This window comes from Haematobia irritans, chromosome 4 (genome assembly GCF_050003625.1).
Source record: "Haematobia irritans isolate KBUSLIRL chromosome 4, ASM5000362v1, whole genome shotgun sequence".
Lineage (NCBI taxonomy): Eukaryota > Metazoa > Arthropoda > Insecta > Diptera > Muscidae > Haematobia > Haematobia irritans.
Genome location: NC_134400.1, coordinates 224,904,790 through 224,925,687, shown reverse-complemented (window position 1 = coordinate 224,925,687; position 20,898 = coordinate 224,904,790). Strand labels below are relative to the sequence as shown.

Genomic DNA, 20,898 nt, shown 5'->3' with positions numbered 1-20,898 from the left:
TGATCACCAATTATTGATCGCGATAAATAGTAAGGCCATTAAAATTAGTTAGCTATCCTAATTAGACCAAAATATGTGTAAAGAAATTTACACATATTTTGGAGCCTTACAGCTTTGAAAGGAATTCAGTCGATTTAGCCTCTTAGCAGCCAATGGATGTTTGCTATCTTCTTCGATTGGTTTCCTCGCGTTCAATCAAATTGTTTAATATTTATTTTAATATAAATGAGGGCGTTTATTTTAATATAAATGATAAATTCCATAAAATGTGCATACACATCTAAATGGTTACTTACAAAGAGAATATTCTAACTAATTAGCGAAACTAGTGTCTAAAAATGAAAATCCGAAATTCTATTCAAACAACCTTCAACTTCACTTCACAATATTTGTTATTGTTCAAATTGTTATCTATGATTATTTACTGAATACGTATTTTAAAGCACATCAATATCGACGTACTATGTACAGATAGTAGGTATGAACGCAGAGATACTTTTCAGTAATATCTTGTTTTGCTAATTATCTTACGTTTTATATAGTATCGTTGTTTATACCATTTCCAATTTTCTTTTTTTTAATTTAAACTTAACTGCCCCTCAGTGTGGCCTGGTATTTAATTTTTATAGCCGCGTCTGAACATGCATCCCTTAACCAGAACTATTGAATTTGTTTTAGGCAGAACATTTGAGGGATACATGAACAAAATATAGATGATATTTTGCCACGCAGGAATGCCTTGCGTCAATATTGTATAAGATCAGTTAAAGGGTGATACGGTCAAAATTTGGTCAAGGGAAAACGCGTGTAAATCGGTGAAATCGTTTATTTAAAAAATCAAATTACATTTCTATTTCAAGTTCAATTAGTATTGCCGGGCCTCACGCTTGACACCTGCCATCAGATTTTGTACAGCCACCTTGTCCACCTTCTTCGCCGCAGAAAGCCAGTTTGCCTTGAACTGCTGCTCGTCCTTAGCAGTTTTTTTTTGTCTTCTTTAGGTTCCGCTTGACAATAGCCCAGTATTTCTCAATTGGGCGGAGCTCTGGCGTGTTGGGAGGGTTCTTGTCCTTGGGAACCACCTGCACGTTGTTGGCGGCGTACCACTCCATGGCCTTTTTACCGTAATGGCAAGATGCCAAATCCGGCCAAAACAGTACGGAACAACCGTGTTTCTTCAGGAAAGGCAGCAGACGTTTATTCAAATACTCTTTCACGTAAATTTCTTGGTTCACAGTCCAGGAAGCTATGAAAATGCTGCTTTTCAAGCCACAGACAGATGGCTTGCCAAACCAGATATTTCTTTGCGAACTTTGACAGTTTTATGTGCTTGAAAATATCTGCTACCTTTCCCCTTCCTTTTGCCGTATAAAACTCCTGTCCCGGAAGCTGCTTGTAGTCGGCTTTGACGTAGGTTTCGTCGTCCATTACCAAGCAGTCAAACTTCGTCAGCATCGTCGTGTACAGCCTCCGGGATCGCGCTTTGGCCGTCGTATTTTGCTTATCATCGCGATTTGGAGTCACTACCTTCTTGTAAGTCGATAGTCCGGCTAGTTTTTTTGGCTCGATGCACGGTTGTAGACGATACACCCAGCTTATTTGCGGCATCTCGGAGAGAGAGGTTAGGGTTTCGCTTGAAACTACCGGCAACTCTCTTTGTCGTCTCAGCGGCTTCCGGTTTTCGATTACCCCCGATCCAGACTTCCTGGCTGTCGACAAACGTTCCCCAAACACTTTAATTACATTTGTAACGGTTGATTTGGCAACTTTTAGCGATTTTGCCAGCTTTGCGTGCAAGTAGCTCGGATTTTCGCGATGCGCGAGCAAAATTTTGATACGCTGCTCTTCTTGCTTGGACGGCATTTTGACAACTGAAGAGTGAATTCCAAAATCAAAATAGGAGCAACATTCTACACACACACACCTTCAAAATGAGGGGTGTTCAGGTTTTTTAAATGCAAAATTGAAAGAAATACGTCAAGTTTATATTGACCAAATTTTGACCGTATCACCCTTTATTACAATAGCGTTCGTCTCTTACCTATACAAAATGTCATGAAGATCGGTAAATAACAGATGCACAGAAAAAAGTAAACTATTTATTTATTTACTAAATTTGGGAACCGTACGAAATTTTTCTTTTCAATTAGTTCGTATTGAACATATGTGTACGGTCATTGAACTTTATACCCACGTTTAGTTCATAAAATGTTTGAGACATACTTAAGAAAAGGAAAATCGAAAAAATAATAAAATTTCTCCATACACAAATAATTTTTTGCAATAAAATTAAGTTTAATTTAGCGTAAGCCATCGTGGTGCAATGGTTAGCATGCCCGCCTTGCATACACAAGGTCGTGGGTTCGAACCCAGCTTCGACCAAACACCAAAAAGTTTTTCAGCGGTGTTTTATCCCACCTCAGTAATGCTGGTGACATTTCTGAGTGTTTCAAAGCTTATCTAAATGGTTTCGCTGCCGTTCGGACTCGGCTATAAAAAGGAGGTCCCTTGTCATTGAGCTTAACATATAATCGGGCACTATACCCAACCTAACCTAGCATAAGTTTTACTACGGTTTTTTTTTCAGAGTGATCAGCCCAGGTCAGATCGGTTCTGCAGGTAATTTTCATTCGATCAATATACATAATTTGTGAGTTATGGGAGCAAATTGTCTACAAGGCACATCCTCATGCAAATTTAATTTGATGTGTATCATCATTGGGTACACAAAATGCAACCATAGATCTGTATCCGATATAGTATTAGAAATTTATAAAAAAAAGTTGAAAATCGACTTTTGTATTCCTAATATCCAAATAAATACAGACGGAGTTCAGATTTTCTTTTTGATTAGTCTACTTATGTTCATGGTGCTCATGCATCATAACTACAAATATTGACTAGAATTTCATTGGGGGGATTGAATTGATGTAAATATTCGATTCTTACATGTTGTCCAGTTTCTCTCTCGTTCTCTTCTTTTTCTTAACTGAATTTTCTCTTTTTTTCGTTTAAATTTCAAAGGTTGAAGTCTCTTCGCCCAATGCCGAGAGTGAAAATACATTTTGCACACCATCCATACTCGGGTCAACAATGTGCTCGAAAATTGTAACAACAGCGGCTAGTGTGACTGCGGCATTAACCACCACCCAAACACCCGCACTGACGTCATCAACACCGAACGCAGCATCAGCGTCGTCGACATCGGCTGGCTGTGCTGGTTTAGCCAACACTATGGAAATCGTTTCTACAACCGAGCCCACAAGTACGATGGCAACACAGGCAAGTCTAGCTGCAGCCGCAGCTTCATCACCAGGAGCAGTGATAATTGGAGTGCCACCAGGAGAAGCAGGAGTAGTAACATCACAACACAATAATATAAATAACAGTGTCATAGGTATGTACCTCTATGTATATGCATGCATGTTTTGTATGTACTTGCAAGAATGTCTTTGAAGTTCGTGGTGTTTTTCACTAGACAATTTTATATGTGCTCCAGATTCATATGACAATTGATTATCATTCTCTAATAAACGGATTTTGTTTTCTTCCTTTACATTGTTCCATCTCCATTGAATGTATAGTGGAACCATATTGTTCATCTGCAACTCGTCTGCGACCTAAATCATCGGACTCCGCTACATCATCATCATCAGCAACAACAGTACAACGGGCTGCATCATCAGCATCGACCGCATCCTCGACGGCTTCATCATCAACCAACTCGTCATTCGCAAGCAGTTCGCACAATGTTTTAGCCGTAATCAATGGACCTAGTGCAAATGGTGGTAAAAAGCGTGAAGACCTTACCAGCTTGGGTTCGGATGATTCGGGTATGTTGTAAATAAATGCTCTACACAAAATATCTGCCATTTACTAAATACTCAAAAAAATATCTTTTTGACAGGAATAATTTGTGGCTCTGATTCGGATCAAATTTCCTTGAATCGTATACGACATTCACATGAATCATTAGATTCTGGTGAAATGGACAACGAAGAGGAATGCATTGATATGTTAGAGACGAACTCAATGGACGAAGAATACAATATGCTACAATCGGATTTATGTTTCTATCAGTCGCCCGAAACAGATTGTCGAACATTACGACCATCAAAGAAGAATAAGGCAAAACGAAAATCGGCAGAACAAACGACCGACAATTGCACTCCAGAGGGATCCGGAGTGGTTGAGACAACGTCTGCTATCAATTCGAGCGACGCTGATGCGTTAAGTGAACGTCAACGTTATAGGGACATGAATATGTCTCAGGCCGCTATAACATTGGAAAAATGTCAAGGGCCAACGGATACAGCTGCAGATTCAAATGATGTGGTCGATTGCCCAACTCCAACGGTGTCTCAAAATTCCACTAGCACTTCCGTTAAAACACCTTCCACTCCCATAGAAACATCAAAGAATGATGTGTTGTTTAAGAACTTCTTCGGTGCCACAAAAAATGCAATATTCCGTACAGCTCAAAGCATAATCGAAAACCACGAAAAGAAGAACGCTTCGAAGCAAAGTCAAAAATCTTCGGATGACCCTGCCAGTGCGGCTGCTTCTAATGCGACAGATCAAATCAAGTCGCCCACTGACATTTCGAAAAAGAAAGAATTTTTCGGTTTACTTTCAACAAATGCCAGCAAGAAGGCTGCTCTTGCAGCTGCAGCTGTCAACAATTCCGCCACAAATTCTCCAGCTACCACTCCACTAGCACAGGCAATTGCCGGAGACCAAGTGCCCCCAGCAATAGGTGGGGAGAAATCGTTAAGTGAGAAGGATAATGCTTCCGTAGAATGCGTAGAGAAGACATTAAGTCTACAAGTACCTAATGCCGCAACCGCCTTGTCCACCGCCTCCACTTCCAACTCTTCGATAACTAAATCATCTTCCATATCATCATTGAACAAGCTCAAAGTACCCGGTGTGGTGAAATGTTTTATCAAAGAGCGTCCTAATAATTTGCAGGAAGCAAATCAACAAAAGACTGAAAAAGGTCCCAGTGGACTGTTGAGATTTTTTGAATCACCAGTTTTCAACATCCACTTTGCAATCCACTATCTCTTTTACTCGAAGGAACCTGGCGTCTTAAGTTTTATTGGAAACAAAATTTTCAGTTTTCCCGACCAAGAGGTGGACCTATACATACCGCAACTGATCGTCATGTATATACAAATGGACGAATTAGCTGAAGTATTAGACCCCTATTTGACCATCAGATGCCGAAAATCAGTAGACTTCTCTCTAAAGTGCCTTTGGCTTTTAGAGGCCTATAACTATCAACATATTGATACAATGGGCTCCAGAAAATCCCAACTGGCTTTAATGAAGGAGATCTATTCGAAAAAGGAGCGAAAGCAACATACTAAAACCGACGTAAATGATCAAGCGGCCGCCTCTGGTGGTGTGGTGGTATCACCAGTAATAAAGAAAACCCATCATAGATCCCAATCCGATGCCACAGTACTACTCACAGACTCGCGCCGAAATACATCGAGCTTGAGCATAGCGAATCGTCTCTATCAACAACCACCATATACGACACAAACCTTGCCCCCTACACCCGCCAAATTGTGCTTGGGAGATCTGACTTCCGGCAGAGCCTTCGATAATGGTTGTACTTGCTTCGAAACAGTAAGAGGGCAAGTAAACGATCTTCTGGGTCAGAAGACTGTGTGTTCCTGCAATGCCCCCAAAACAGCGCCTCAAAAAGAGTTTATGAAAGCTCTAATGAATGTGGGCAAAAATCTTACAAATCTGCCCTCCAAGGCGGAGAAAACATCGGCATTGCGAATGTTTTTGAATTTAATAAATAAAAACTTACCTGCCCGCGTCTGGTTACCTTTGTATTCTGACATTCCACACCATGTAGTGCGCATAACTGAGGAGAAGACTGCTGTTCTAAACTCAAAGGATAAAACTCCCTACATTATCTATGTGGAAGTAGTAGAAGTGCCTGACATCTACTCCTCTTCGCTAATACCTAAGATGATGCCATCACTGAGGCATACGAAATCCGAAGAACACCTGGAGGTGGGAGCGGGATCATGCCAACATCATCATAATAATCAACAACATGTCACATGTAGCCGTACATCCAGTTGTAGTAGCCATAACTCGAGTTGTCGACGTAAAAAGGAAAAGTTGTTATCGGAATCGTCGAGCGACAATAATGCCACCGAACATCAGCAGCACCAGCACAATCAATGCGGAGGAAATAATAACCTGTTGTCACCACCTCAACTGAATGAAGATGATGTCTGGTCGCAGGAAGACGATGAGATCACAGCACAATATCTTCACATGCGTAAAATGCGTGCGAATTCTGAAAGAGATGCCATATCGCAAATGTCCTTGGATTCATGTGATTCAAGAGACCAAGGTAACAAACTCACACACAGATATTACCCAGAATTATTTAACACTTTTCATTCACCTACAGGCATGCCAGTTTTGTTTAATATCGGAGATGTCCGTACCCGCCATTGCAATAATCTTAGCTGCGAAAATACCAAATCCTTCAACAATGATCCTGAGGATCCATCTGCAGCGGCGCTTAAGGTAGTCAAAATATTCACTACAAATGTTGTCAAATGGCCATATATTTAACGGGTTTGTTTTACAGGAACCGTGGGATGAAAAGGAAAAACAAATTCGCGAATCCTCTCCATATGGTCACTTATCAAACTGGCGTTTACTTTCGGCCATTGTAAAATGTGGTGATGATTTGAGGCAAGAACTGATGGCAACCCAATTACTACAGGTACGTGTAACAAAGAGGCATTCAAACTCGAATCTATTGCTTACGATCCTTCTTTTATGCTCTTTAGATGTTCAAAATAATTTGGCAAGAGGAACATGTAGATCTCTGGGTGCGTCCATACAAAATCGTTTGCTTGTCCAATGACAGTGGTCTAATTGAGCCCATTCTCAATACCGTTTCGCTGCATCAAATCAAAAAGAATTCAAACAAGTCATTGAGGGATTATTTCATAGATGAATATGGACCATCAGACAGTGACGCCTTCCGTTTGGCTCAAAAGAACTTTGTTCAAAGTTGTGCGGCATATTGCATAATATCGTATTTATTGCAAGTCAAAGATAGGTATGTATGGTGGGGATCTATGCCACAAGCAAGATTACAAAAATGATGTGGATTCGTTTTGTTTGCAGGCATAATGGCAATATTCTGTTACATTCCGATGGTCATATAATTCACATTGATTTTGGTTTTATTCTAAGCATATCACCCAAAAACTTAGGTAAGTTTTAATCGCGTAATGCAAAGCCATACAATAGTATTCATTGTATCCCTTCTTTCCCCCATTTCCCATGTAGGTTTTGAACAATCGCCTTTCAAATTAACTCCAGAATTCGTTGACGTCATGGGCGGTACGAATACTGAGCATTGGTGCGAATTCAATCGTTTATTATTGGTGGGCATGATGACCGCCCGTAAGCATATGGATCGTATTATAAACTTTGTTGAAATCATGCGAAGCAGTAAGTATATCTATGTTTAGTACAATATAGCATATGTACATAAAGACTGACCGAAACATCCTCCTGCAATTCCATTTAATGGCGATTTCTATTGGGTAAAAAGATGCAACATTCTCGAAATTGATTGCAAAATATGAGGGATACTCTCATAGCTTTTGGATCCCGTATTCCCCACAATATTACTAATTAACAATAACTTTGGAATGACGCTAACATTTGGGCGAAAATACATTGAGGGAAAAAGTAGTGCAACACCAAGGCAACATATTTTTTGCGAAACGAAAACGCCCTTAGGGTATGTTGCCTTGGTGTTACACTACTTTTTCCCTCATTGTATTTGCGCCCAAATGGTAGTGTCATTCCAAAGTTATTATTAATTCATAACATTTTGGGGGACACAGGAACCAAAATTTATGACAGTGTCCTTCATATGTGGCAATCAATTTCGAGAATGTTGCACCTTTTGTCCCAATCGAAATCGGCATAAGATTTAATATAAATGGATTTAAAAAAAACTTGTTCAGTTTTGTTTTCGCTATCGAATTCCAAGAATAATTTTACATTCTCGTTTACTTGCAATTACATAGCATTTTGTAATTTTGAACGATTACCTCGTTCAATTGAATTTTTCCCAAAAATTGCGAATTTTCGTTGTGAATACAAGCGGTATAACCTAACTTACCACACGCTGTGAACTTCTCTCTTTTCAATGAGCGCTGTCCGATTCTTTGTTTAACTCAGTGGGAACGACCTCTATGTAAAGCCTTAAAGCACTCCGAAATGTCACAAGGGACATCCTTTTTATAGCCGGGCCCTACTTAGAGAAGCTTTGAAATACTCTGAAAAGTCACCAGCATTACTGAGAGGGGATAATACATCGCTGAAAACCTGGTTTGGTGTTTGGTCGAAACTGGTATTGAACGGGCATGCTAACCATTGCAACATTGCCATTGGCTCCCAATATCTCATAATACACCCAAAGAAATTTGTTAATAGGCACATCAGAAAGATCTATTATGAGAAAGGGAGAAGCTGACACTACTGAAAAATTAAACATTGTCTGGTATTTCGATTGCTCTAGAACATGTTTTAGTTTGGCTTAAAGAAATCAAAAAGGACAATTAGGAACCAGCGAATCGCATTTGGAAGTTATTAAGGATATTACAAGGCAGGGATATGCAGAAATCAAATTGTCAGGGCCCTTGATTTTCAGTGTATATATTTACATTTGGTTTTACTTTATTTATAATTTCATATACAAAAATGTCTCAATTTTATTTAATTATATTTTGTATTTTTCTGCCATTGTAGATGCTCAGTTGCCTTGCTTCAAAAACGGTTGCTCTGGCACCGTACAGAATCTCCGTAAACGATTCCACATGAATTTAACCGAACAGGAAATGGAACGCAAAGTTGAACAATTAGTTCAAGACTCATTAAAGAGTCTCTCCACCAAGTTATACGATGGCTACCAATATTATACCAATGGCATATTGTGAGAAAGGTTTTTCATGAAAATCTAAATGCAGGCAAAGACCGATCGACACAGCAGATGTTTATCTTTTCGAACTTCGGCTGTATTCTTCGACACGATTTAAGTTTGTGTTTATGTAAATATAGATTAGCGCTAATATACTAAAATAACTTATACACATAAAATTAACAAATCCATGTTAAAAAAATAAATAAAAAAACGAAATATTGCATATATGATTTTTTTTGCTCTGTAATGTGAAGAGGAAATATATTAATTAAATTAATTAGCATATGTTAATTATTACAAACAAAAAACCCAACTAGTTTATAATTTATTACATTTTTTATTACATGAGAAAACAAAAACCATACTAAAATAGTAAGACAACTCCAAACAAAACATACGTTGCAATGTCAGACCCTGTAAGAAATCCTGTAACATACATCTATGATTTTCTATCTATCAAGCGTATAGAGTAGCATTATTATATATGTATATTTTTTTACAAATAAAAAAAATGAAAATAGTATACATTTTTACTTTTATTAAATTGCAACATTTTGTCTCTTTTTCTTTCGTTTGTTCTTTGTTTCTTAAGGTGTAATATAGAATTTTCTAATGCTATCTAAAAAAAAAATCAACAAAAATCAAAATACATATATAAAACATATGCAAATAATGATTACTAACTATACCATATATTACATGTGTCCAAACAGAGATAGATCATTTACAATACAATTAATAAAAGTAAACAAAATGAGCGAGCAAGCAAACTTGAATGGTACCATACATGAATGATATTTTTATTGCCTTTAAATGTACGTGTCCGTTTTCAATATATCTATACCTTTATATATATATGAATATAAATGTGTGTTCTTTTGTTAACATTTAAAATGTATGTATCTTAAATATACCAGAAAATTCGAAAGAAAAAATAAGCAAAACAACTTTTTTTATTATATCCACAACTAATTATTGTTATATGCAAGTTATCGATATTCACATCACCCCTTCCTAACTCAAAAACCAAATGCAAATCGTAAATCTGCACTACACTCTTCTATATTATAGAAGTTTATTAGCTAAAAAAATAAAAACATTTAATGGATAAATATAAATATTTATAAATAAATATATTATTACAATTTTATTAATTAATCAAGCTTAACACTTAAAGTGTTCCAACAATTTTTTTTTTTTTTTGTATGTATAAAACAAAAGATTATTACAAAATATTCTATGGAAATAGAAAGTACCCCCAGCATATACGAGAAAAATATTCTAATTTAGTATTTTACATTTACATACAGCCTAAATACATGAAATGGTATAATAATAATTATTATTAGTTTAAATATTGTAAAAATGAAGCAAGAAACTCTCCTGAACATAAAACTATGGCAAATTGGATTATATGGATGAAAAAGTAAAATTTTTATGTGTAAGACTTAAATTAAAAACGCAAAACTAAAACAAAATAGAATTCATTCATTCAATATTCAACAATAAGAGAAATACATCCCATAATTTAATCTTAATATACTTTAGTAATTAATATCTATATAGTATACATACATATGCATACATCATCCATCATTCGACAACAAACAACAAGAATAATCAAGAATTTTTTTATTTGCTTATATGATAAATTAAAACCTACCAGAAAAATATAAGTAAAATGTTAAATCAAAAGAGAACACAAATGTGTTTTATTGTTTTATATATTTTTTTTATTTGTGGAAATGGGAGTAAATTTTCTTTTTTTGCTTATATACCCAGAACATCTCATCAGTGCAAGTCGCGCCGATGTTGCCAGATTTTATTTAGATAAAGGGACGCTTCATCGATTCACAATAGCAATTTATTGTGACTAATTTGTCGAAAAACATGAAATTCAAAGTGGTACAGTGTCATAAATAATCGCAGCAGTAAATATTTATTACTAATTGAAGCATTTCATACATTAAAAATGCAAGATTTAACTTCTTTTCTGTGATTGTTTTTAAACAGCTGGGGGCTAATCACGGCATTCGATATCGAATTCATAATCGTATCGAAAAAATTGTCGATACGATTAAAAGTTTGGATCACAGCATTCGATCGAAATTTGATGCAATTTCTCAGGCGTTGCCAACAGCAAAAAACGAAGCAGAGCAAAATGAAATGACAAAACTAAGTTAGTGTCACAAAATAGAATGTAGAAAAAAAAACATGTTTTTGGAGGTTTCAAAGTAAAAAGTAAATTGTATTGCATTATATCTTATGGACCCATATCTCTTTTTACATTCCTCCGAATTCCTTCCTAATTGGAGGATGAGATGAATATAAAATAATTCGGCGACAAATAAGGAATAAAAGTGCACATTAGGGCTGTTTTCTTTTTGCACTGGATACAACATTTGTATGGGCTATCCAGAACATCGTTGCACTGGTGTTCTATCCAGAACATCTCATCAGTGCAAGTGGCGCCGATCATGCCAGATTGTGTTTTGATAAAGTGACGCTTCATCGATTTACAATAGCACTTTATTGTGACTAATTTATCGAAAAACATGAAATTCAAAGTGGTATAGTGTCACAAATAATCGCAGCAGTAAATATTTATTACTAATTGGAGCATTTCATACATTAAAAATGCAAGATTTCACTTCTTTTCTGTGATTGTTTTTGAACAGCTGATGACAGTGTTGCATATTTTTGGAGATGTCCTGGATAAACGAGTACTCTGTTTTCTTTTAGTCCTTCACGGCTTAGGGTATCCAGTGCTAAAAAAAAACAGCCCTATTGTTAGTGGTGTAAGTACATGGGTTTGAAATGGTGTGCACTGTTAGAAAGTCACCTTTTGTAGGCTCAATGGACGATTTCGGCTGACGAAGGAGGCGTTCAAATGGAAAATAATTTTTGGTGGCATGTCAACGTCAATTTTATCACTTTGCAATTGTCTGCCGTCTTAAAACTTTTTGCGAGTGGGAGCCTTCATAATTCACTATTCTTACAAGGTGGTCCAGAAGCGTTATGTTGTCACGGAATGGTACGGTATTTGGTCGATCACAATCTCTTGGATATCGATCTAGCATGTGCGCTTTATATATGGTTCTTTGCCAAGCTAGAATGCTCGCTGCGAACTCGACTATGACCATTTTTTGTTTAACTTTTATTGGAGTTGCATTGGTCCTACATATTAAAAATATGTTCATTATATGTAAATTTACTACAAACTAGCAACAATTCGAACTAAAACTAATATATTTACTATTCCTATATGGCGAAAAAAACAAGTGAAAAATGTTTTACGATTGCAATTTACCAATCGAAAAAATTGTCGATCAAAAAAACTCGATATCGACTCCCGTGATCCGAAAAATTTAGATTTCGATCAAAAGTTCTCGACATCGAATGCCGTGATTAGCCCCCTGATGTGACAGTGTTGCATATTTTTGGAGATGTCCTGGATAGACGAGTACTCTGTTTTCATTTAGTCATACACGGCTTAGCATATCCAGTGCTAAAGGAAAACATTCCTTATATTGAGTTTTAATTCTGGTTGTAATGTGTTTAGTTTTATTTCATTGTACCTCATAATTCACAATAATATGAATTGGCAAAATTCGACATGGCAATACTGGCGAGATTTTTACAGATAAACACAGTAGAACGGTTCGAAACGTTTCAGAACGTTTCATCAAATATCAAATAAAATGCTTATAAACTTTCATATATATTGAAAGCTTCAAAAGTGAAATATATTTGGATAAAATACAGGTATGTTTTCTTTATTGTATTTTACCCACATTTTTTAAAGTCTTAAGGGGGAATTACATACCATGCGTTAATGCGTCCGTTGATTGAAGAGTTGAACTTCCTCTCGGTTAGAGTGCTTCAAATAGAAAAAATCAACCTTATCAACGCACGGATTAACGCATGATATGTAATTCAACCTTTAGTTGTACTTGCAATTTCGGTCTCCACGGGCGAAACACGAATTTAGAACCGGCGTTTAAACATAATCCACTTTTTACCATTTGAAATGTCGCTTTTGTTAGTAGAAAGATACTATGTTGCAATGCATGTCCACCTTGCATATAAAGGACGATGGATTCAGTTCAAATTTCTACCAATCACCACAAACTTTTCCAGCGGCGGTTATCGCCATTTAATATTGCTGGTGACATTTCTGAGTGTCTAAGCGGTGTCACCGTAATGTCAAACGTCATTCGTACTCGCCTATAAAAATAAGGTCCCCCGTCCTTGAGCTAAACATAGACATAGTTCATCAACAACGGGCTGCCACTATACCTAACCTAACTTTTGAATATAAGTAGAGCGATTTCAAATCACCAAAAATAGTGACTAGTGTGAATATAGGTGTTAACATCAACAATAGGTTGCCGATTGGCGAAATACATTGCTTTTCATGCTAACATTGCAAGTCAATTAAATTTTTTGAAAATATAAACAGTGATTACGAAGACCCACGGAGTGAGGATAAAATAAGGATTATAACCACAAATTGGAAATTCATACTACAACAACAGCAATGAATAAGTTGGCGGCTACAAAGTACTTCTGATTAGTTTTCTAAGCGCGTCGCTTAGTTTATCCAACAATTCGTAGGTGATCGGACATTGAGCTAATCGAGCGTCTGTAAATATAATCTTGGTTACACATTGGGATCCTATAGTTTCCCAGCGACAATATACACACTTTAGCGATAGGACGTTTCAAAGTTTTTCCAAAAAAATCAAAGTCAAATTTTTGTCATATACCTATTCGAATAATCGACTTTAGATTTTTTCACAAAAGAGTTAAATTCAGTTTTGATGTGGGTTTGATAAGGACCAATATTGGCATTTTAAGATAAAATGAAAATTGAAAGGGAAATGTGAAGTAGATCGTTTTATGTCAAGAACTCATCAAAAAGTTGAAACTCGGGACGTAGGAGAGTCGACACGTATATAGCAGCAAATGTCCCAACATTATAGAAAACTTTAGTAAAATTCGGCCTTTTGATTATCGTTACAATCTCTAATATAAATAGCCAAATTCTTGTATTACATCATTGCCTTAATTGTAATATTTTTTTAAAATATTTTTTTTTTTATTTAGTAAGCTTCGGTAACACAGAGATTTTAAAGTTTACTACCTTCAAGCAATAGTATGCTAGAAATGAACTATTTTGAGTAATATAATTTTTTTTAAATATATCAAACTTTCACTCAAATTTCGTTCAAAAGATGGTCACTCCGCTAATCACATCAAGAATTATAATGAAAATGTTTCAGAGATTATAATTTATAATGTAAAAAATGAACTCTTCTTAAATTAAGAGAAATATAGTAAACAAAATTCGGGTTTCGATATAGTTGGAAGGTAACCATATACAATATTTATAGTAAATCTTCATCTGCGTAAATCTCATAAACTAGCAACAGTCTGGTGATAGTTCCATTTTAAACTCAAGATCCTCTGAATGTTCAATTATTTCTGCAGCAGCAATACGACATTCTTTTTCATTTTGCATCTCTTGCATGGCATTCGATTTCATGGTGCGGTTTGCCACTCGCCAATTAGCAAATGGATCATCCTGGACATCATCTGCACAATGATGATTTTTTTGCTTACGATGGGCGTTTAGTGCAGCCCCACATATAAAGGATTCTGAGCATACATTGCAACGGTAAGGACGGTCTCCTGTGTGCCGACGAATATGGATTTTCAAGTCATTCGATTGAGTAAAGCTACGACCACACTCGGGACATTGATAGGGTCGTGTTCCCGTGTGTATTCTCATATGGCGAGCCAGTTTGTTAGCGCGTGAAAAAGATTTTGAACACACACTGCATTCATGGGGCTTTTCGCCTGTATGACGTCTTTGATGGATATTGAGATCCTGCCGCCTTGGGAAAGCTTTATCACAGCTGTCACACTTGTATGGTTTATGACCAGTATGGCGACGGATATGAATAATCAAGCTGGCTTGGGTAAATGTTTCACCACAGTACGGGCAAGTTCCTTTTTTATAGTTCTTTGTCTTAGCAAGTTCCTTGTCTTCGGCCGAAAGAGATTCAGCCTCTTTGGAATGACAGGAGATCAAATGGCGTACGTAGTTATTACGTCGCTTGAAACTCTGTGGGCAGTGTTCACATGTTATTTTGTCTCCATCGGTGGACATTTTATTTTCCGTTGTTCTTGAAGATACCGTGGGGGTATGAGCATTTTTAAAATGCTTTTCTAATGTTTCCATTTTAGCAAAGGTACGATCACAGTTGGAGCACTTGAAATTGCCACAAGTTTGCATTCGCTTTGATAGACGCGAGCCAATAGCTTTCGGCGATGTACTTTCTACATAAGAAGTGTCGTCCTCTTTCCTGAAATATGGAAATTAAAATTAGTTGTTACAAGGAGTCAACTAGTAGTGGTCGCACATTATTACATTGGCTCCCATGCTGGTGTAGAATTATCAGATATGGGGTCTTGTTCTATGACGTTTTCATGTTTATGTGTTTTGTCCTCTGTATATTCCTCCAGATATTCGTCATCGAGTACTTCGATTTCCTGTACATCTGTAAGGGGTTCAATGTCAGAATCTGTGGAAATAAAACCCATAATCAATTTCAGCTTTTTATTTAACATATTCAGTTTTCTCTTACCCACGACATTTATTTGTTGATTTGTGTCTATGTCACTATATTCTCCTTTATCATCGACCACAATATCTGCCACTATTATATTCTTCAGGTGGACTTCCAATTCTTGCTCAGATTTTTCCACTGTGCAAATGAATTCGAATGCAGTCAAAAGTTTTTCTGTGCACTCGTGACATATGTTAGTGGGCTTGGTATCGCTCTCGGAAATATTTACATTTGTAACCTTTTTGAAGAGCGTAGCCAGTTTCATATATTCCTCATACTCTACTTCATCGAAAAATGAATTGAATTCCGAATTACTTTGCAAACAAACGCGACAAGCAAAAGTTAATGATAACTCTTCCATTCTGGAACCACAATTTACAATAGAAGTGCACTAACATTCAAAGATTCCAATCAGCTGTATTCTATATTGTTGTTCGTTCAAAGAGAATCGTGTAGAACGGAGATACGTTTTTTCATTGAGAGAGCAAATATTGGGAATGCAGATGGCGCTGAAAGGCACACAGTGTTACCAGTCTCAATTTTCTTGTTCACCTTTAAAGTAATACCTATTACTTTTATCGCAATAGAAGCAGGATTTGCCGAAAAAAGGCGCGAAACACGCACGGACGAAATTCATTGAAGAGATAAATTATTTACAGATATTCGTTTTTTGATCGATATTTGAACTCAGGAAAACCAAGATGGTATGGCCCGAGGTGGAATACGTTGATCCTGACAACGGGAAATATCCCCTACCTAGGATACGTCAATATGTCCATAATAGAACTGAATACATTGTCATACTGCAGCCGCACGGAAGAGAAAATCGCCTCCCAATTATGGCCACGGCTAAGCGACTTCATGACAAATTTCAAGATATTGAGACTTATTTCGTTTCCAATAAAAAGATCAAAATAACTAGCAATCGTCGCGAGACGATAAACGCAATTTCCGCTGATACTTCGCTACGTAAGGACTACATGATATATATTCCTCAGGAGTTGTGTGAGATGAAATCAGTGGTTCAGATACCTTCTGATCCCGTTTACACCGAGGAATACATATTCAGGAACCTGCAAATAATGCATAAGGCCGAATATGGGATATTTAATCGCGAGTCGAGGATTATGGAGGTCAAGAGGTTCACTGCCCCCGACCCGACAGATCCAGATAATCGAACGGACATTGATCTGGTGATGATCTCATTTTCTGGAGACCGTTTACCATCACATGTGGTAATAGATCAAGTCATATTCCCGGTGAAACCTTTTATTGAGAGGACAATACAGTGTAAAAAGTGTTGGCGTTTTGGTCACTCCCAAAACTCTTGCAACCGCAACAAACAACTATGCCCTCGATGCGGTTCACCTCACGAGGATATATGTGAAACACCGCCCAAATGTGTTAATTGCGGCAACCCTCACGATGCTAGATCCCACTACTGTGAAAGATATATTGAACTGCGAAAAAGGGCCAAGGCCCAGGCTCAGGAGAAGACTCCTAAGATACGCGATACTCCAACTGCACCGAAGATGAATAATGATGGTGGCGAGACTTTTGAACTACGAGACGAGGAATTTCCAATGCTTTCCGATGTCCGCCCAAGGGCGAAGAAGAGGAAGAATACAGAACTACATTCGATGGTGGCTGTTATGCCCCATCCTACGCCGGATCCACCTGTGAACTCAGCTATCTCACCTGGACCGGTTGACTCCCAAACTCTACCGGACATACGAAACCACGAAAGCCAAAATGAAAACGGCAAAGCAACTTCGCAAGAAGAGAACCCAAAGAACGTGACAATACCCGATAACGACTACAGTACTATCAATACCAGTGCCACAGAACGGTCGAGTGGACTGGATTGCAGCAAACCCAGCAACAACAAACCTAGTTCAGTCATAACTATACCCCTGGAGAAATTTGAGCAGTTTCAAGAAGCTAAAATGAATTATCTACCGGTCGATAGTGATGAAGATAATTCAAATTAACCTTACAAGCATTAAGAACAAAAAAAGCCAACTGACTCAATTTCTCCAGGACTCAAATATAGACATGGCATGTATATCTGAAACATTTTTAGACCCAACTGATAGATTATTTATTACCGGCTACGACGTTATACGCAAGGATAGAAACTCGCGCGGGGGCGGAGTTGCCATCCTAGTGAGAGGAACCTATTCATTTACAAACTATGACATCCTGATTGCCAATCGAGATCTGGAGATAGTTGCGATACGATTGGATACCATCCACGGAGAGATTTTCGTTGTCTCCCTATACTTTCCTCCATTAGTGAATTACACGTCATCTGATTTACAAGAGATCATAACGAAGCTGCCAATGGACTCGAAATTCATTATGTGCGGTGATTTTAATGGTCATCACCAGATCTGGGGATGCCATAGAAACGATAGGAAAGGCCAACAGATAATTAATTTTATCGAGGACAACCACCTATGCCTCCTGAACGATGGATCCAGAACCTTTTTTGGGTGCTCAAATCCATCTGCAATAGATCTTACCATATGCAGCCCGCCGATATCTTTATTGGCGACATGGAGGACACTAAACGAGACATTTGGCAGTGGCCACTGTGCAATCGAAATTGAAATACAACTACGAATGAAAATGAGAACTAAAACATATGGAGTTCCCAAGAATATTCCAGCTAAAAAACTGAACCAGACAGTCTCTGACATCATAGAGGAGGCCGAAATATTATCTCCCGAAGACCATAAATTTGACACACTTTCAAAACTTTTTTATGAAAAATTCAAGACCGAGAGAAAAGGAAAAATCTACCCGGACAATTCATGGTGGAACGAGAGGTGCAAGAGAATAAAAGCGGAACAAATGAAGTGTTTATCCCAATTTAAAAAACGTCCTACAGGTGCAAATTTTGAGAGATTAAATGTCAAAAGAAATGAATATTTCTATGTTATAAGAGAAGAAAAACGCAAAGCTTGGAGAAGAACGTGTGAGAACATCAATTGGGATACTACTCCCACAGAACTCTGGAACGCCATAAAGAAATTTCGTGGCATGTACAGCCCCAGAACTCATTCGATGTCTCCTGTGTGCTTGGAAGGCTTCTGCGAGATAATATCTGGCCCCATGGGCCCGGTTAATGGACCTAGAAATATTTCAGAGGCAGATAATGACATAACATTCACTATACAGGAGCTAGATGCGGCAATCTCAGAAGCAAAAGACACATCAGCTGGTCATGACGGTTTGAGACATGGCCACATGAAGAATTTTGACAACGATATAAGATCCAGATTACTAACTATGTACAACGAAGTGCTTTTAAGTGGTAATATACCAAAATCATGGATGGAATATAAGGTCGTTCCTATACATAAAAAAGGCAAAGATCCAGATGACCCAAACTCATTCCGCTCAATTGCAATGATATCGTGCACTCGTAAAATATTTGAGAGAATGATTTTCAGAAGAATTGACCACGAACTGGAGTCTCAGAGTAAGCTAAGTAACCTCCAGGCTGGTTTCCGCAAGGGCCGAAGCACTCGCGACAATGTCGTAGCGTTGTGGTCTGCTGCACAACTGGCCAGGACGGAAGGCAAGTATATGGTTTCGGTCTTTCTTGATATAAAAAGTGCCTTTGAGAACGTTGACATTGAGATTCTGACGGAGAGATATAGGCTCCTCAATGTTAAGGAACATTACATTAACATCATTTACAACATGTTCCGCTATAAGGAACTTATAATCGAAACTGATGGGGTAAGTAAAAGAAGAATATCACACAGCGGAACACCTCAGGGCTCCGTACTGAGCCCCTTGAGCTTCAATGTGTACGTGAACACACTTTTTGAGAACTTAAACGTCAATGTATTGGGATATGCTGATGATTTAGTAATTTTTGATTCCGGTTACAATCTGGAACAAGTGAGACAAAGGATTCAAGATGCGCTCAATTCTATCGTTCAACGTCTAAGCGAACTCAGGCTTGCACTATCGGCTCAAAAGACCAAAGCTATGCTATTTGCCCCACGGGATTCGAGACGCCACACCCCACAACCGAATGTTTATATAGAGAATACTCTAGTGGAATTTACAGACAACTTTAATTTTCTCGGATACATCATTAACTGTCGCCTAGACCCAGAACCACACATTAAACATATAGTGAATAGCTCATTCCAATTCATGAACATCTTAAGGGCACTATGTGGGATATCATGGGGTTCCAACCCATATCTCATCATTTTACTATATTTGGGTGTTATTAGGCCAAGAATAGAATACATGGCCCCTCTTCTGGCAGACTGCCCGGGGTATAAAATAATCAGAATCGAACGCATTCAATATAAGGCATTGCGAATCGCCCTCGGAGCCATGATTTCGACCCACACATTAGCACTAGAACAGGAGGCGAATGTAATGCCGCTGAAAGAACGATTAACATACCTGACCGAAAAATACATCAACAATCTCGTAGCTAACACACATTTGCCTGCCAGCAAATTTATACAGGAATTTAATTCAAAATTTACCACAAGGCCGAAATTATTTTCTCTATACGACGCAAAGCTTAATGAGAACATCGCCAGAATTGGGAAACATTTGCGATATACCCTTCCTTACGGGGCCGTCATAAGTGGCGCAAAAGTCACATATTTGAAGGCTAGAAAATCACAACATGATACTGACACCATAAGACGAAAATTTGAAGGACTCATCAGAAACAAATTTCCGACGCACACCAGAATATACACGGATGGATCGAAGACTGCGGACAAGACCAGTTGCGCCGTTTGGATGCCATCAATGGATCTAGAGGCATCGTTTTCATTAGACACCCGTTGTCCCATTTTTTCAGCCGAGTCCAGAGCTATACTTGAAGCTCTTCTACTTATTGGAACGTGCGACCCCGGTGAGTTCTTGATTATCTCAGACAGTCAATCCGTGTTAATGGCTATACAGGACATGAAGGGGAAGAAATTTCACCCGTACATTCTTGAAATAAAGAATGAGATATACGGGCTTGAAATATCAGGTTTCTCGATTAACTTTCTTTGGATACCAAGCCACTGTGGTATCGAAGGGAATGAACATGTAGACTCACTAGCAGTCGATCATGACGATACCCTAACTCACCCAGAAATACATCATCAGGACCTGTCGAATTTGGACAAACGTATGGCAATAGATTCCTGGCAACAAAGATGGGACACGAGCCCATTTGGTCGTCGTTTATATTCGTTCAACCCCAGGGTCAATCAAACGCCATGGTTCAAACATGCA

The 20,898-nt window shown here is 37.9% G+C and overlaps 2 protein-coding genes across 4 annotated transcripts in view; one reads left to right on the top strand and one right to left on the bottom strand.

The window, feature by feature from the left end:
- fwd (phosphatidylinositol 4-kinase beta fwd) overlaps positions 1-9,512 on the top strand; it is a 173,243-nt gene extending 163,731 nt beyond the window's left edge. For all 3 annotated transcript variants that reach the window (XM_075303689.1, XM_075303690.1, XM_075303691.1), the window contains 9 exons: positions 3,025-3,397; positions 3,585-3,833; positions 3,908-6,385; positions 6,446-6,564; positions 6,629-6,766; positions 6,834-7,108; positions 7,177-7,265; positions 7,342-7,506; positions 8,818-9,512. In XM_075303689.1, the coding sequence (XP_075159804.1) occupies positions 3,025-3,397; positions 3,585-3,833; positions 3,908-6,385; positions 6,446-6,564; positions 6,629-6,766; positions 6,834-7,108; positions 7,177-7,265; positions 7,342-7,506; positions 8,818-9,005 (4,074 nt within the window). In that variant the 3' untranslated portion in view covers positions 9,006-9,512. The remainder of the gene's footprint in view (positions 1-3,024; positions 3,398-3,584; positions 3,834-3,907; positions 6,386-6,445; positions 6,565-6,628; positions 6,767-6,833; positions 7,109-7,176; positions 7,266-7,341; positions 7,507-8,817) is intronic.
- Positions 9,513-14,068: 4,556 nt separating this feature from the next.
- On the bottom strand, positions 14,069-16,046 carry LOC142232966 (uncharacterized). Its single transcript, XM_075303698.1, has 3 exons — positions 15,643-16,046; positions 15,426-15,579; positions 14,069-15,360 (listed from the first exon to the last, which is right to left on the bottom strand). Exons 1-3 carry the CDS (start codon positions 15,983-15,985, stop codon positions 14,415-14,417), a joined length of 1,443 nt encoding a protein of 480 aa, XP_075159813.1. The 5' UTR covers positions 15,986-16,046; the 3' UTR covers positions 14,069-14,414.
- Positions 16,047-20,898: the final 4,852 nt, after the last annotated feature.